The sequence below is a fragment of the Lissotriton vulgaris genome, chromosome 2_1 (assembly GCF_964263255.1).
Source record: "Lissotriton vulgaris chromosome 2_1, aLisVul1.2, whole genome shotgun sequence".
NCBI lineage: Eukaryota > Metazoa > Chordata > Amphibia > Caudata > Salamandridae > Lissotriton > Lissotriton vulgaris.
Window position 1 is genome coordinate 50,960,668 of NC_141687.1, and position 16,952 is coordinate 50,977,619.

The 16,952-nt window shown below is 43.5% G+C and overlaps 1 protein-coding gene across 1 annotated transcript in view; it reads left to right on the forward strand.

The window, feature by feature from the left end:
• Positions 1-16,952, forward strand: part of CFAP65 (cilia and flagella associated protein 65) — a 464,473-nt gene that overhangs the window by 91,550 nt on the left and 355,971 nt on the right. Inside the window, exons 6-7 of the mRNA XM_086954439.1 lie at positions 5,432-5,631; positions 7,213-7,352. Of these exons, the coding sequence (XP_086810565.1) occupies positions 5,432-5,631; positions 7,213-7,352 (340 nt within the window). The remainder of the gene's footprint in view (positions 1-5,431; positions 5,632-7,212; positions 7,353-16,952) is intronic.

Consider the following 16,952-nt stretch of genomic DNA (forward strand, 5'->3'; position numbering starts at 1 on the left):
TGGAATGGACCTGTGAGAGAAACGCGGGCGGACACTCTTTCGAGTGTTTAAAGAGCTACACTCTTGAACATACTTCTTAGTGTGTTTGGGCATATATGGCCAAATATATCACTGCTGCAGCACGTGTTAAGTAGCACTAATGACTGCATGGGCAGAAGGCAATGCCTCAATGAGCCGCTTTGATGAGATCAGATCCAACAGTCCCGATTCCAGGGATGAACATCACCAGTATATTATCTAAAGATAAGCTGTAAGAATATTTAGCTTGTGAACAAGGTCCAGAGGGACTGAAACACATTGAGCTATTTGCCAGATTTTAAACCACTATGAAATAAATCAAATCACACCCTACTCTTGACGGCAATCCTTTGATCTGATGGATTGTAACAATTTTGGGGAAATTGATATGGCTGGGTCCAGCCGCAGAATCGCACCACCAAGCTCGGAGAGGACCACAAGTACCCGGCATATTGGAACCTTTGGAGGATAAACATAGTCTCTTCCTTCCCCCCCTCAATTAATTTAATTTTATGTTATTTCCTGGGGTTCTATTTTATCTCTCTACCTCCATTATGTTCTATAGGATGGTGTTGCAGTATCAGTGGTTGGCAATGTGGGTTGCTTTAGCAATAGTTGACACTAGTAAATTTGGCTCCAATCCATGTCCCATGGGTTGAAACATGCACATCCACACATTTCTGTAACTTTGCATTCAGTTTTTCCGAGTAGCCCAAAGTAGGAAAGTTAAAAGTGTAATAATACATATGCTGTTAGGACCTTTGTATGTGAATACACATATCTACATATACACAAATTTGCACACAGGTGAAGCAGTACTATTTTGTGACTTTGTTTTTAAGTTGCATGTTTATTGCAATGTGCAGCAAGGAACATGGTGCCATCTGGTGATGTCCTACCCCTAGGTTTGACATCTCTAGCTTCAGGTCTTCCTTCATATATATAAGCATGGACTATGTCTGCTTGGCAAAGGATGCCAGATTACTTCACAAGCAGAAATCGATTTCTCTTTATTTTTTAACACCCATCTACATGCACATCTTCCGGCTGTAAGGAAAAATATCTAAATTTTTTTATGTTTACAAAACAACTTGAGGGACAAATATTGAAGTACTTCTTCATGCGCATCATTATTTGCAAAGACATCTTCAAGAAATGTGTGGTAAAAACGTTTTTGCATTTTATTTGTCTTTTTTGGTGTATCTCTGTCCAACCTTCTCGCCCTTACATCATCTGCCTGGCCTTCCCCTCTGGCTCTGTTGATTCCCTTCTCCTCCCATTGCGCCTTCTTTTGGGGTAACCACACAGGAGTAGACATGCACCCCTTTCCCCTTTTGTGCCCACTCCAGTTGCACTTCCTCGCTCTTTCCCAGACCCTCTGCATGCCTCACTCCCTATTCACACCCTCCTCTCTTTTGTAACTCTCCTCGGCTCCTCTTTAATGTTGCATCTTGTCTCCTCTCTGCGAGACTGAACACCTCCACCCTTTCTCCCCCACCTCTTCCTTTCTTTTGCACTCTTCCCACCCTCTGCCTAGATGTTTTCCCTTTACTTTTTCTCCCGAATCGCTCACCCCTTCTGGCACGGTCAAACTGCATCTTCCTTTCTGATTCAGTGGCCCTCGGTGCCTCTCCCATCTTTCAAAAACGTGGCACCCATCGTTGAATATGTTTTGGTGTATGCATCATCTTTTCTATTTTTAATGTACCTTCAATCTTTTCGCCCATGGCGTTTTAAAGTGTAGCACTCACTTTACTCTTTTTTGCATATTTCTTTTTTGGACATTAGTCCAAGCACACTTCTTTCTATGTTGGACTCTGGAATGGATTTCTAAACGGGGCAGATCCTTTAAAAAGAACCCGGAGAGACGGCACCTCTTTCAGAGAGAGTCTCTGTGTAGCAAGCCCTGCTGTCCCACAATACTGTGTAGTCCTAGTTTAATGGGAATCAGTGTGAACGCTTAATGCAGAGTGGTAGGATCTTGAACACAAATCCAATGCCATTGGATTGACTGGAGAGGTGGGCCTGGGTTACTGTTCAGAATAGAAGGGTGACTTTTTCAGCTTTCACACTTGTGTCCGGCAGATCACAACAGATTTCAGCAGTGGGGGGAGGGGAGTCACTCACTGAGCCATCTTGCCAAATGTTATGAACTATTCAAAAACACTGACTATAAAACAAAGCTCATCCCATACAGTGGGACTTGGGAAAGTCAAAAGAACAATGAATGTGAAACAGAGAAAAAGATGAAAAGAAAACTATCCGAGCGGCTTTAGAAGGGAAGCTTGGACAGTTCTTTGCAGCCCAGGCAGTAGTGATTTACTGTTACATCCTCTCAGAGAAATTAGGGGGCTCAGATGTAAATGTAAATGTAAATGTTTTTGGAATTGTAAAGTGCCTATCACCCATGGGTCTCTAAGCGCTGTACGAATACCGCAGTGGAACCCTTCCTGGCCTGTTCCTGTGAGGTGTCCACTCCTGGGCACCCCCAAGGTGAAGCCAGGCATCCTAGCGTTGTTAGGGCCAGTGTGGAGATTAAGCAAGCTATTGCCCAGAGTTGCAGAGTGGAGCCCATGATTAGAGTAGGCACCTAGGCCAGAATTATCGGGTCAGAGGACATTGAGCCCAAGACCCTGCTGCGACGGGGATTGAACCCTGGTCCGGACCAGACCTCTGCCTCAGGGTCTGCCGCTCTAATCGGTGAGCCACACTTCTCCACAGGTGAGCAGACTTGATCATCGATAATTTCTCTGTTTGTCCAGCTAACATGCCTAAAGAGGTGTGGGAGCTCATGATTGTGCCTGATTTAGGGTAGGACAGCAACAGTGATTCTGGGAAAACCTGAAGGATGTTTATCTATTCTTCTGGTAACTAACAGGCTCTATTTGAAATTCACTCTGTGCTCACGCCCCACCAGTAGTGCCTCTGCTGGCCCTGCCATTAGGTCTTAGCATTGCAGTGTCGAATCGCCTAATAATTTTGGAGCCGTTGCCGAGTTTCAAATGACTGGTCCTCCGCCATGTCCAACTGAGCTAAGCCTGTCGAAGACCACTGTAGAAAGACTTTCAAGAAAAGGTAAGATTATTGTCCCTAAAATGCAACCCCCATTTTGGTGGGGAGACTAGATATGTGGGTACAGATGATGTGTCCCCACTTTGGAGATACTTTCCTGCTGCCTACAAACAGTGATGGTAAACCATCTGGTACAGGCAGAATTTCCACCAGGGTTTTCGTTGGAGCGTGCCTCTGGCTATGTTTGAGGCAGCCACACTGGAGGAGAAAGCTCCTCTGTCATGGAGGAGAACTCCAGATGCATCCACCACTAGTATGGCAAAGCATGTTTGTCTACCACACTGACAAACATACATTCCACTAGCAAAACCTACATGAGCCAGGTAGCCTTTCGCTGTACTGTTTTGTAGACCTTGGAAGAGCCAGACCTTAATGCATTATGGTTCAGATGTCCGACCCTAAATTGCTGTCGCAAACGGGCAATCGGCATGTTTGCAACCGCAATTTAGGACATGGCAATGTACAAACCTCATTTTGCGAATCAGTACATGTTAACGATTTGCAAAAAGAGGTTTGCGACTCGCTATTAGGAAGCGGCATACCAAGGGCGTTCCTGCCTAATAGTGACTAGCATTTGTATGTATGAATGTTTTGCAATTGCAATTTACTTAAGGTAGGTGGTAAACCATCCGCGAACAGGAAGGGGTCCCCAGGAAAACCTTCCTCCTTTTTGAATGGGTCAAAAACGTTTTTTTTAAGGGCAGGCAGTGGGCCCAGGGCTACCGCCTGCTTTTAAAAAATGAAATTGAAAAGTTACATTTTTCTTTTTTTTTAAAATGCAAGGAACACCGGCTGCATTAAAAAAAAAAAAAACACTGCTTTACTTAAAAACAGTCACAGTCATGGTGGTCTGCTGATCCCAGCAAGCCACCATCCCTGTGAGTGCTAGCAATTCCTAATGGGGTCGCAAATTGCGTCTGCCTCGTTAATATTAAGAAGCCAGGCAATTTGCAACCTCCATTAGGAATCGCAAAGCGTGCCCGAGACACTGTTGTACATCCCAATGCTTACTCTCACACTGGACTCTAAAAAAAAATTGACGTTTTTTCAAAATTGATGTCCAAAAGTTTAATTTAACATTTGAGAGCTGATTTCTTTTTTCATATCAATTATAAGTACCATTAAATCTTGGAGTGGTTTGACTTCAGATAAGTTTATGGAGGTATACAAAGCCTTTGTGTAGATCTACAGCATAATTATAAACGTGTCAAATATGTCAAGTTAGACCCAAAAAACTGGTGTAATTTCTTTTACTGGGAAGCCTATATTTTTCTGCTGCCACAAACATCAGGCTCTAGGGCATGTGCTATTCTTTTACAGACAAGGAACACAATACCTCCTTCCACTTGCATCTCAAATTTAACTTTGAGCACGTTGGTTAAAATGTTCTGCAAATTTGCAGCTGACTTAACAAGGTGTCCAAGAAGTTGTTGGACACTTGAGGTGCAGGAATAATGGGGTGGCTTCAGGTCAGGCATGACAAGCTTTTTTTCAATACACTCAAATAGTTGGTTCCATGGGATAATATTAACTTCAAAATCCACACTACACAACAAATTGACCAAATTATATCAACTTTAGAATTATTGAGCAATAATATACAGTAAACAATTACAACTACAAATTGTAGACTACAATTTTATCCACTGATTGCACTCAATGGTAAATGTAAACATATATAAACAAATTGAAAACACAGTCAGTCACCCATATTCAAACAGCCACTCACATTCACCCACCAACTCACTAAACCCCCCATATTCACTGACTCCCATCCAAAAAGCCCCACAAAAATACAGAAACTCGCCTTTAACTCAGTCACTTTTATTAATAAAACGCCAGACCCATTGCCTTTACCAAAATTCGTTTGTGATGAGCCACATTAATACGCTTACAGACTCTGCGTCTAGAGGAGGCAGCACAGAGACCATGTAATCCTTTCAAATGCTTACATGGAACAGAAATTGGCAGAAGCTGGGATTAAACGTGAGTACTTTATTTAATGCCAAGTCAGGTTGAACCAGTGTTAGGATTTGCACCCTATACCCATTGCGCGTCCAATAATCTATGTACGACAAATTCTTGCAGTTTTGTGCCATCTGCCATGGAAAGTGAGTGCCATCTCCGCAGTGTGCCATGCTGGGGGTTGCTCTGAGCTAAATGAGTGAAGGTCTCCAAGTGCTGGCAATGAGCCAAGCCGGACCTTTTCTGCGAAGCGGGTGACATATATAGCACTCTTCTAAGGAATGAAGTACCTCTGATTACCTTGGAAAAGAGAATATGCCACATGAAAGGAATGGTTGACCCATGAACTAAATCTGCCTTGTCTGTTTACATGTAGTGAGCTGCGGATGAATTATAAATGGGAGGTTCCCGAACCTTTTATCGTGGTTCCGGTGAGTGACGTTCTGGAGCCCAAGGCGCAGACCACAATGAAAGTCATTTTTAGCCCAGTGGGGGCTTTGGTGTACGATGTGAAGGCCACGTGCCGGTTTGGCGACCATGAAGAACATGAGAAAAGCATGCAGCTGTCTGCCATTGGTAAGGACCTCTGGAGCATGTGCGCGCTGCGCTCGTCAAAGGGGTGGGCGGCTCTTCCTAAATACAGGACCATTATTTAAATTAAAGGAGAGGGGGGATGCAGCAAGCCTTAGTAGGCCCTTGAGGATCCACTCCCCAGGACTCGTCCGTCCGAAGTCCTTGATACCAATCTTTTACGCTCAATAGCATTCTTGCTGCCTGGTTCTGAACAGTTATATAGCACTGACTACCCCTGGGTATGGTTCTGATGCTCTTGCCTACATGTGTAGCATGCTACTACACCACATAGGATGTGCTTGTTGGCAGTGTGTTGCCTCTGTTTTGATCCTATATAGTAAGTGTTTCCTTGTCATGCGTGATGACCACTGAGGTGGGGTCTTCGTGTTATGGAATGCAGCTCCTACCAATGGGATGAATGATGAAGTATGGGAGAGAGGCGCGCAGGTAATGGCTTTGCAGGTCCCTGGATAGTGTTTCTTATGATCAGCGTGCTCTTAGCTGGTTACTGCTCTGGGATGTCCATTCTGAGATACTTTGTTTAAAGTTTATGGTCTTGAGCAGGTGTAGGTTAGAGAAAGTCCTAGTGAAGCGCACAGCTGGGTCGGATGTTGGTAATACCACCCATATCTGATTGTCATTGTGAGATGTCAAGAAACCGCCATAGTATGTAGCTTGTTGCTACCTGTGGTGATGAACTAGAGTAAGATCCTCCATTGGCCAGCTTCATGTGGCTGATCTCTTCAGTTAACCCATGCCTGTTCGGTTGGTGATGGGTGGGTTACTGCTGTGGAGTGATACAGTTCTGGATGACGGACATGACCTGCAGCAGTTTTGTCTAATGCGAATGTGAGAGTGTCAAGCGGTGTGTGGAAATCATTAAGCGGTCTGTATGAATTACAATTGACTGCCCAACCACCGAGTGTTCTGGTTTTAGTATTGGTGCGGCACAGAGGAGTACATATTGTATTGTTATTGCATTTATATAGTGCTTTCTAACCCTGATGATGCAATAAAGAGCTTTACGCCGAGCAGCTTGTTGCTCTGGAACCGTATGTTAGTGGTTTTTCAGTGGTTATTAGGATTATTCTTGTGCTATTGAGGAAACCATCCCATGCATTTACTCCATTTTCTATGTGGGATAATTGTTGGGGAAAAGGGGCTTAAGTGAGTTCATGCACATTTGGTGGGGTTAATAGATGAGCTAGAGGAGGTTAGGTAGTTTTAGGTTGCAGGGTATCACTTTCCAAATAAGGAGAGGTTATGATCTTTGAAATGAGTTGTGGCCAGTTTGATGTAATACACAAATGTAGCTTCAGGCGAATACACATGTGACTTGCATCTTGGAAGTCCCATCTGTCTTTTGTCACTTAGTATCCAGGGATCTCTTGTGTCTGCGTCTGCCCGGGGGCTCCTTGTATTGTGTGTAATAAATGCAAACATCATAGACACAGCAATGCATCACCAGGGCTCTCATGCCTTCCTCTTAGCCATCCCACTTTTAATCCATATACCCAAATGCTGTCTGCTGCTCTTCATTCTGCATCAAGCCCTAACAATATTTTCTCATGATTCCTTTTGCAGCGAAGTACCCCTATCTGGTAGTGAGGCCCTGTGAGGAAGAAAAGGACCAGGAAACGCAAAAGGACCTTGAGCTTCGCTTCGGCCCTGTCGCCATCGGCTGTGTAGTGGAAAGGCACATTGAAGTGCACAACATGTCTCCGGTATGTAAGTGCATAATCACGTGCATGCCACACATTATATCTGGTTTATAAATGCATAGACCTACAGCATACAATGTAGTATTTCTGATTATGCATATGAATGAATGAATGGGTGGTTTATAGAGTGTGAACAGCTGCCTCTAACTAGGGCGTCCCGGCACTGGAAGGTTACAGGTAACTGGAGAATGCTCAATCAGAAGCAAAGAACAAGGTTTCTGTGAAAAAAATGCTTCAGAGGTGAGTAAATGTAGCTGTCTTGGGAGGGTGTCCAGTATTTTGAGGCTAAAAAAGCTGCAGCGCGTTCTTCTTGTCCTGCCTGCTTAATGCATGGGATTATGGCAAGATGATCTGACTCTGCGGATCTAAGAGAACCACTGGGGGTTAGATTTGAAATACCAGCTAAAGATAGAAGGGGCCTATGTTATTCATGCCCTAAAAGCTATTCAACGTGACTTGATTTGTGATTAGGAGCTAATGGAGTAAACATTCTCAGAGCTGTGGTGCTAATTGGGAATGTTTAGAATCAGCCTTGCTGCAGCATTCTTTATGATCAGAAAGCAATGAGTGATATAATGAGGTAGGCCGGTATACAGAACATTAACATAACCCAAACGTGGTGTAATTATGGGCATGGACCACCTTTTTACATATGCGGTTCGAGGGATGTCTAGAATTTTCATGATCCTGATGACTTTTGGAAGGGAGAAGTAGGAGGCAGCATTAATATGAAGTTCAATTGATAGTCTATTTATAGATTTTATGCCCACATTTCTGGCTGAGGAAGTGGGGAGAGGAGAACCATCAAGCAGGGTATCAATGGAGTTTGGCTTTGCCTAAGTTGATAACCTCTGTCTTATCCGAGTTGAGTTTAAGGCAGCTTTTTTGCATCCATGCTACGACTGCCTGCTTGCAGGCTTTAAATGTATTCCTGTATGATGAATAGTTGATGTTGATTGAGCAGATCAAGTGACCATTGTCTGCAGAAGGTATGAACCAACAGAGCTAACTGGGTCAGATATATATCTGTAGGACTCGAGTACGCTCCTTCAGGGACCCCATGTTTTAGATGATAAGTAGAGGATATGGGATGGGGTAGATAGATCTGCAGTGTCTGGTTGGTCAGAAAACATTGAAACAATTTTAGGGCACAGTTAGGGATCCCTAGATTATAAAGGCGTTCTAAAAGTATAGACTGGGAGATTGTTTTCAAAATATGAAATAAGGTCAAGCGTGTCTGCTGTAATTGATAATTTTTATATAAATATTTGTTGCTTTAGGGAAATTTTGTAAGCAGCTTGATACATTTTCCTTCAATTTAAATGTAATTTGTTATTATTTTACTATTTTATTCAAAGTGTACAATCTCATTGTTCCTTTTTGAGGAATTCACCCATGAAAGCACTGAAGTTATGAGTTTCACTCAATTCTCTCCTGGGCGTAGGTAACGCCTGATCCATAAATTTCATTACTGCTGAGACACAGATCCAACTGAGGTCTTGACTGCAGTAATCTGTCTCATAATAGCTTCAACTATACCTTTAAGCTCTTTGGTTGCAAGAGTATTGTTTGTTGATCCGTTGACAGTGATGACCTCTGAAAGCCAGGGTTATGTCGGCAGCCTTTGTGAAGATATTGAGGACAACTGACAACAAGCAAATAATAGGCCACAATACAGGGATTACTTCTGTGCAGAAGCACATGTGTAAGATTTTCCTTTCACAGTATACTCAGGGTCATTCAAAACACAGTCAGGCTCTTGCTTTGTGTTAGTTCTCAAGTCACTCACACAGACAAGCCTAGTCTCTGCAAAAGGCAGAACAAAGTAAGAATGATATCCCTTAGCCGAAACATCAACAGTCAGATTTTGATGGCTACTAAACAGTAATTGTTGTTGGTAATTAGAGTCAAAAGGCAACCCACCGAAGTCAAAGAACTCTGTTCTGCTCACTTTAGAGTGTCACAACCTCCATGAGTATTTGGGAGGCTCGGAATTCAGTGTGCAGAGGATTCCGTCAAAACCAAGAATAACTCAGATTATGATGCTGAATGTCTATCTGTCACAATGCTGATTTTTCATGACTGCGGAGCAGCTATATGAAGCAGCTGATCATCTCCAATTGCGAGATGGAGAATCTGTGCTTCCCACTCATACATGGACGGTTTTCCATTCAGGGTGCCTCTGATATAGCGAGCCCAGTGTACCTCTTGTTCTCTGTTCTAGTTCCAGAACAGAGGAGGAAGTTACTATTTATCCCCACACTTTAATCTCAGAGCATGCAAGTCAAAAAAGTCACAGGAAGTGGACTCCTAAATGTTGCTATCCTTCAGGGAATGGAATGCATCTACGCAGCTGTAAGTGTCATGGCACGTACTTCAAGCCCACCACTCGGAGAGCTCTCATTATCACTGTTTTAACAGCAGCCAGGGGTAACAGGGAAGTTGAAGGTGTGATGTCATCGCCCCACAAATTAGAGTTTTCATGTCCTCATCATTGTTTTGTTGCACTAATAAAGCTAAAATGAATGGGTTTGTGCTTTCTTAGTCATGTTTCTCTCCCAGCTCTGGGTCCTGTCACAGACCTCTATGTGGAAGCAGCTAATTTACCCGCGGCCAAGCTCCAGCTGTGTCGCATAGTTCATAACCCATTGATCCCATTGGGCTTTCAAGGATGCCAAAAATTGGGATGCAAATGAAGTATCTCTAGTATTGTTGCTTTAGAACTACCAAACTGAGACTAGATACCTCCTAGAAGAGTGCAAACTCCTTTGCCAGTAACTCCGTATGAACTGCTGACGCCATCACTGATTGAGTATTTTTTAAGATGGTGGCTTGAGTAGCCGTTAAAAGACATGCAACATTGTGGGGTTAGGGCGTGAGGTTTAGACTATGGTTATAACAATGAATGAATGACTGAATGAATGAAAATATATTGTTCAGTTGATAAAAACCTACAATAAGACACATTTATACACATTTCATAGGGATTACCATTATTGAACCATTATTTTAGAACAAGCATGATAAAAATAAGGATTAGTCCTGCAATAAAAATACTCAATTCATCTAATTATATGTAAGTACATTTGCTGGTAACACAGCCTACCAACTGTTTCCTCTGGTCTAAAATACCCCATTTGATCTATTCATTCCTCACTTGCTGTACATTATGAGTGAATCTAACCAATTGCTAATGTGTGTCGTACAGAGGGTCGGAATTGGATTAATGTTGACACCTAGAATTACCGAGCGTACCTGCCCCGTGCAAAACTTTGGGTTACAAACTAAAAATCCTCCGATGGCTTGGCAATGCTAAACCTTAATTATTTCAGGATATTCCAGTTACTCGTATATTGGGAACATCGCGCCGCTTGTCTAAGGTTTACCTGCCCTGCTAAATAACTGATATTCTAACCTCCTGGATGGTTTTTTAATTTATTTTTTTGTGTGTATTAATAGAATAAGAACAGTAAGAGATGCTTGAAGTTATGTTGTGTTGCAAGCTGTTATGGATAAGAAAAAACAACATTTTGTTTTTATGGACAAATATTGTTATGTACGACCGCTTAGACTTATTATTGTGTAAAACACAACAGTACATTCGGACGAGGGGTCGGAAAACCCCCCTGCACAGTTATGTAATATCTGAGCGGATGTCTACTCTATATAAAACATGAAAAGCAATAAATAAATTTAAACAAAAAAAAGAGCTCTTTACTGGGCACTGTTAATCAGTTTCCTCTCTGCTATGTCTACAGACTTTGAGAATCTGCCAGTAAATTGTAAAACATCTCTCAGCAAGCAGGCTATTACTGCTTGACGGCATGTTTGTATAGTTTGTCGAATAAAATCCTGCCTTAAAACACTTCTGCGTTCAGCTATTAACACTGGGCAACTACAAACTATGTGGCAAATTTCTTGTAACTTCATAGGCAGCATGAATGTTCACTACTCAGCTTTTTCCACATGGTGCGTCACTGCGAAATTGAAAACTGCTAAGCCGGAGTCTCAAGAACTACAACTTAGTATTTAGACCATTCAGGTCCCTTAGATACTTCTGTGGGGATACCTTGCCATATAATGCAAATACAATCTACACATGTGATCTTTTCGCCAACACCTCTCTATCCAATAGTGATGACATTTTTTTTTACTACAACCATTGATGACTGTTAAATGCCGCCTGAGATTGGGGTAAGACCCATAGTTGTTCTGCCATAAACGTAGCTAAAGCCAAGTTGAAATATTAATTGGCCTTCGTGTGTCTACAATCACTTATAGCCTCCCAAACAACTGTCATAAGTGTAGAATTATTATCATTTCTAAGTTTGTGGCAGAATTTTTTATTATTTTTTTTATTTTTTTTTATTTGGAAACCCTTATAGATATTGCTTCAGACAAATACAGGCATGGGCCTACAACCCCTAGGGCCGGCCGCTAAACAGAGTCAAGACTTTGCAAAGCAAAAAACAACACAGCGCATCTCTCGGTCCGGAGTCATAGCAAATCGGAAAAGCAGGATTTATATTGAAGCGTGTCCGCGAAATATCAGGGTTTGAGAGGATTCCATTTTATAATATGGGAATAAGGATCCAATGACATACAATCTAACAAAGTCTTACTCGGAGCAAGTCATGCAATAGGATATTCGCCATCAGTATAAGCATGATTAGAAAGTTGGTTGAGAACGTGAAAATCAGAATATGCAAGCATACAATAACCATGCGCTAACTCGGTGTCCTACCCATAGGATTAACAAACACTGTGAGAAAACATAAGCGCACATTGCAAGATTCTTTCCAAAAAAAACAAGAGTTAACCCCCCATCCGATCAAAGATACTTAAGAAAGAAAGAGAGTACGAGCAGAAAGACAGAAGAAAAAAGGGACATAGAAACAAAAGAGAAACGAAAACAAACCCCATCCCCCAACCCCCCACCCTGCATACCAGCAGAAGGCTACGGCCCACCCCCCCTATAGGCATGCCTGCTGCCCCAACAACTGAACCCCGATTACGAGAAGGAGGAGGACCCTCGCACCCGCCCCCAGTCCCACCCCTCCCCCACCCCACCCCACCGCATCCCAGAAAAGTATGTAAGCTCCCCAAAAAGGAAGCGGCCACCTTCATATGTCCATCTCACCCCCCTCACAATTACAATAATGATCCGAGTCCTGCATCACCACCGGAATCACCATCACAGTAACACAATCAGGCAATGTTCATCCTTGGCCAGTTTGAGCAGGAGTAAGCAAACTCCCCAACCCATCAGTTCCACAGGCAGACGAGCCTGGTGACCAAACCTGCTTCTTAAGAGCCACCCAAGTGCTCGGCGGAGGCGGCAGAACAGTGACGACATCGCTTCTCCAGTAGTCGCTTTCCAATATTAAGAGTAACCGGCGTTGTTGTTTGGTGGCTAGCACATGAGTCGGGAGAACAAAAAGAATGTCAGTCGTGCAAATCCGGCCGGCGAGCTCACTGTCCTCAAAATCCAGCACTTTGCGACCCAGGGAGATCTCGGTGTCCAATGACTGAGCGTAGCCGGGTGCCTGACCTATCATACTTCCATCTGCGCCCCCATGTCCCATTTCAGGAGCAATAGACGCCAGTGAGTCATTGAGGGCCAACAGTCTACGGCTCAGGAAGGAGTGAACATCATTGATAGCCAGAAGGACATCTCCTAGTGTGTGCTCCCTTTCTCCGCTGTCGGCGGTTGCAATGCTCCTCGCCCCTGGGGACCCCTCGGACAGGATAGTGCACATCGTATCAGGCATCCGGGGTCTTACTGTCTCCTAGCAGTATATGTTGGGATTGGAGCGGAACACGTCAAAGCGCACAGGGGTACAGTTCCACCAAAATCTTGCAAGCCATGCCTTGGAGAAAAAGCCATATTCCGACACCGGCCACGGCCGGCGGACGGTCACACTGAGGGCCAGGTCACCCCGGGCAATCCACCAAAGAAGACAGATGCGGGCGGCAAAACTGTCATCGGTTCCCGGGACACCCACTGCAGAGAAAATCAGCCAAAAGCGCGTTGTGAGGTCCGGGGCACTTGCATCATACTCCGCCTGTGTCCGCCAGTAAAATCGGCGAACTGCGACGTCCTTCGGGGTCCACCGGTCCTCCCTGCCCGGCCGCGGCCGCTGTTGTTCGACTCCTCTCTGGCCACGTCACAACTCGAGGTCCCAGATTACAACAGGGACAGGCCTCAATCTTCGCATCGACGTTTCTCGGTCATCCGAGGCGACCGCGAACTCGGAGTTACACGGTCAGGCACCGGGCCACCTTAGCTGTGTGGGGGTATGGTTTAGATGCAGGATCAATGTCGGGATGCTAGAGAGGGAGAGGGCGAGCGGCGGAGCCGGGCTCCTAGGCTGCCATTTTGGACTCTGTCTTGGCTCCTCCTATGTGGCAGAATTTTAAATATGCCCATTGGCTGTTAAATTCTGTCTTTTAAGCTTTTAAGCCCAAACTCTAATTGAGTCTGTCATGGCGATGCCTGCTGAGGAAGATTAAACAGGCGACGGTAGGTTCCTGTCACAAGCTTATCTAGAATGTTATCAGCCTTCCCACTTAGAATCTCCACGCCATATGTCAGAGATGGAACATGTGATAGAGCGCGCAGGTCACCCGGCTCAGAGTTTACCAGATTTTCACGCACTTGGGCCCATGACGTGATTACTAAATACAAATTTGTAAGTCGGGTGATTTTACACGCCACTATCAGTATTCTATGTGTGTTTCCTGTAACACTATTACCATAGCACCTGACTTACCACAGGCACTTGCTTTTCCTGACGGATCAGGAGCTGTTTGAGAACAGGCGACAAGATAATTCTATACACTTAGTTTATTTCATATAGCATTACTTTTGTAATTTTCTGAATGACCACAGACACCTGAGGCGTTTTAAAATCATTATATAGGAATGTAAAATTTAAAGTGACAAAAGTATAAGGCAAATGCTGATAAAAACATCAATAAGCAGAATCACAAAGATTATGTAACTATGGATGAGGGACAACACCATTGAGGGCAACTGGGTTTCTATAAGGTAAGGGTAACAGGGAACATGCCATTCAGTTCAGGCTTAAACTAGGGACGGTAAGTTTTAAGGCACATTAGTCAGTGACTTTCTATAGTCTATAAGTGATTCAAACCCTAATCTTATTCTATCTAACTTAGTTCTTACACATTTATAATGTTCACCACACTGTAATCAAGTCAATATAGTTCAAACAAAAACCCTACAGGAAAGGGAAAAATTGGAACACGCTAATAAACAATTTGCAAATGCATCTGTTAGAGAGAACAGAGAGAAATATCATGGGCATAGAGGCTTTATTAAAGAGCAGGAAGGAAACAGATAGTAGACGGACACCCACAGGTATATTTACCTAGGATATGGATGAGGACTAACCCTGGCCACGGGTCAACTTCGGGAAAGGACGAGGACAAGGACCCTCAAGGATTTAGAATGCCAGTAGGTGAGCAGATACAGCTCACGGAAAACCAGGACAGGATACCCCTCAGGATTTGGGTCAGGATTGGGCTCTCCAAAAGGCACGATCAACCCCTACAGCTTCGGATGCAACGCCTGCGTTACCCCCTCACTGCACGGAATCCACCAATAACCCCTATTGGGTTCTCGAATCCCCCAGCAAAGTGCTTCGCCAGTACTTAAGACTATTTCCACCCCTTGGAGTTTGTGGAAAATTTGGACAGAGCGCTCCGCAGCTCTCTGAATCAATCACCTATAGAGTTGTGGGGTCGGTGACAGGTCAGCTATTCAGACAAGTCGGACAATTTTCCCTAACTAACTAGGCTAGTTATACCCTTTTTGGGTCCCCAGACCACCCACAAATGTTGCAAGTGACAGGGTCCCAACTTACGATTGGTCAGGCGAGGTGGTTAGGTCATAGTCACCACCTAAAATTCTGGATTCCCATATTTAATATTCAAATGACAGTACCCACCCCTTACATTCCTGTTCCCAGGCATACGTGTAGAAGAAAACAATGGAGCATACAGTGGACAGAAACAAATGTAACAATTTTTGGTAGATTTCAGCATCTTCTCCCAGGACTAAGGTGGGTTCCCAGGCGCATCTTGCTTCGGAAGCCAGCTGGCTTGGTTCTGCTTCTGCGCAGTGTGGGTTTTCCCTCATCACATGACAGGGTCGGAACGGGTTTCAATATGGAGTTTATCCCCTCACCCAGGCCCATGGATGCGTGGTACATGAAAAGTAAGCGAAAACAAATTAATAACACAGAAAAATAGAATACACTGTACACCGTGATAATCTGCACTGCATCCCTTACTTCATAATAACTATAGCGATTAATGATTATGCAAGAATAGATAGAAATGCAAAGCAGCGGAGGCAAGCAGGTTGCATGGTTAGAAATAAACGACCATGTCAACTGCAGTGCGCATGAGCGAACTTCTCCCTCCAAATCTGCGAGTGCGTCACATCACATGGGTATGACCGACGCATGCGCAGACTGAATTTCTGCGAAGCGGCCATTCTGTAATAGGCAAGCGGTGTTACAGTTAGTAAACACATATGCAAGCATCTCTAGAACACCCGCGTGTGCTGTAAAAGTGCAATATTAATGACGAACAGGTTTGTTTAGTACTATTACAATTAACGAGGTTCATGAGAAGGAGCAAGTCGCTTTATGTGCGAATTCTCACTCCATCAATCCCCTCTTTGATGATATTTACTATCATCACTATTAATGGAAACAGATGCCAACTTCATTTTTCTCACATCTCACTATCTCTATCTCAACAAATTTATTGTTAAGCCGTTTTTCAGCATCTTTATTGGGATGGGAACCATTAGCCTTCTTATAGATCTGGCTCCTTAATTCCTCTAATTCGAGTTCATCAATATTTCTTTTGACTCCTCTTTTATTCATTGTGTACTTCTTCCTACACTTTTGACATTTACAACAAATTATTATAATGAACACAATCAGACTTATTCCAGCTATTGGCATCAGTATCTTTCCCACTAAACTGCGGCCTATGTTAGTAAACCAACTACCTACTGAAGAGAGAACATCAGTCAGTCTTTTCCAGGCACTATCAACCTCCAATGGTTTAAGTTCTTTTTCCAAATTTGTTATGTTTTGCACATATTTCTTAATTTCTACACTTTTATCAGAAATGTAAGTGCAACAATGTTGCGCCTTCAGCATTCTGCAGACCCCGCCCTCGTTTGCCAATAAGGTATCAAGAGCAAGGCGATTTTGTAAAACCATTGATCTGAGCGCAACCATTTCAGTATTGACCAGCAGGAATCCAGCAGCAGTGTCAGTTGATAACCGATCCACTACTGTAGACAATTTGCAGATACGGTGAGTATTCAGAACCACTCCCATTCCAGGTATCAGTGCACTAAATATATCGCCTATAATTTCTCCTACACTCTCACGTCTACTACGCACTAAGCCATTAGTGTTTTTATTGCTTCCAGCAGCATTATTCACATGGTATATTTTCGGGAAGACAATGCCAAAATAGCAGCTTCCATACCAGTGATTCGGCAATTTGAAATAAGCCTTGTTTCCACATATATAATAAATTCCGGGAAACACA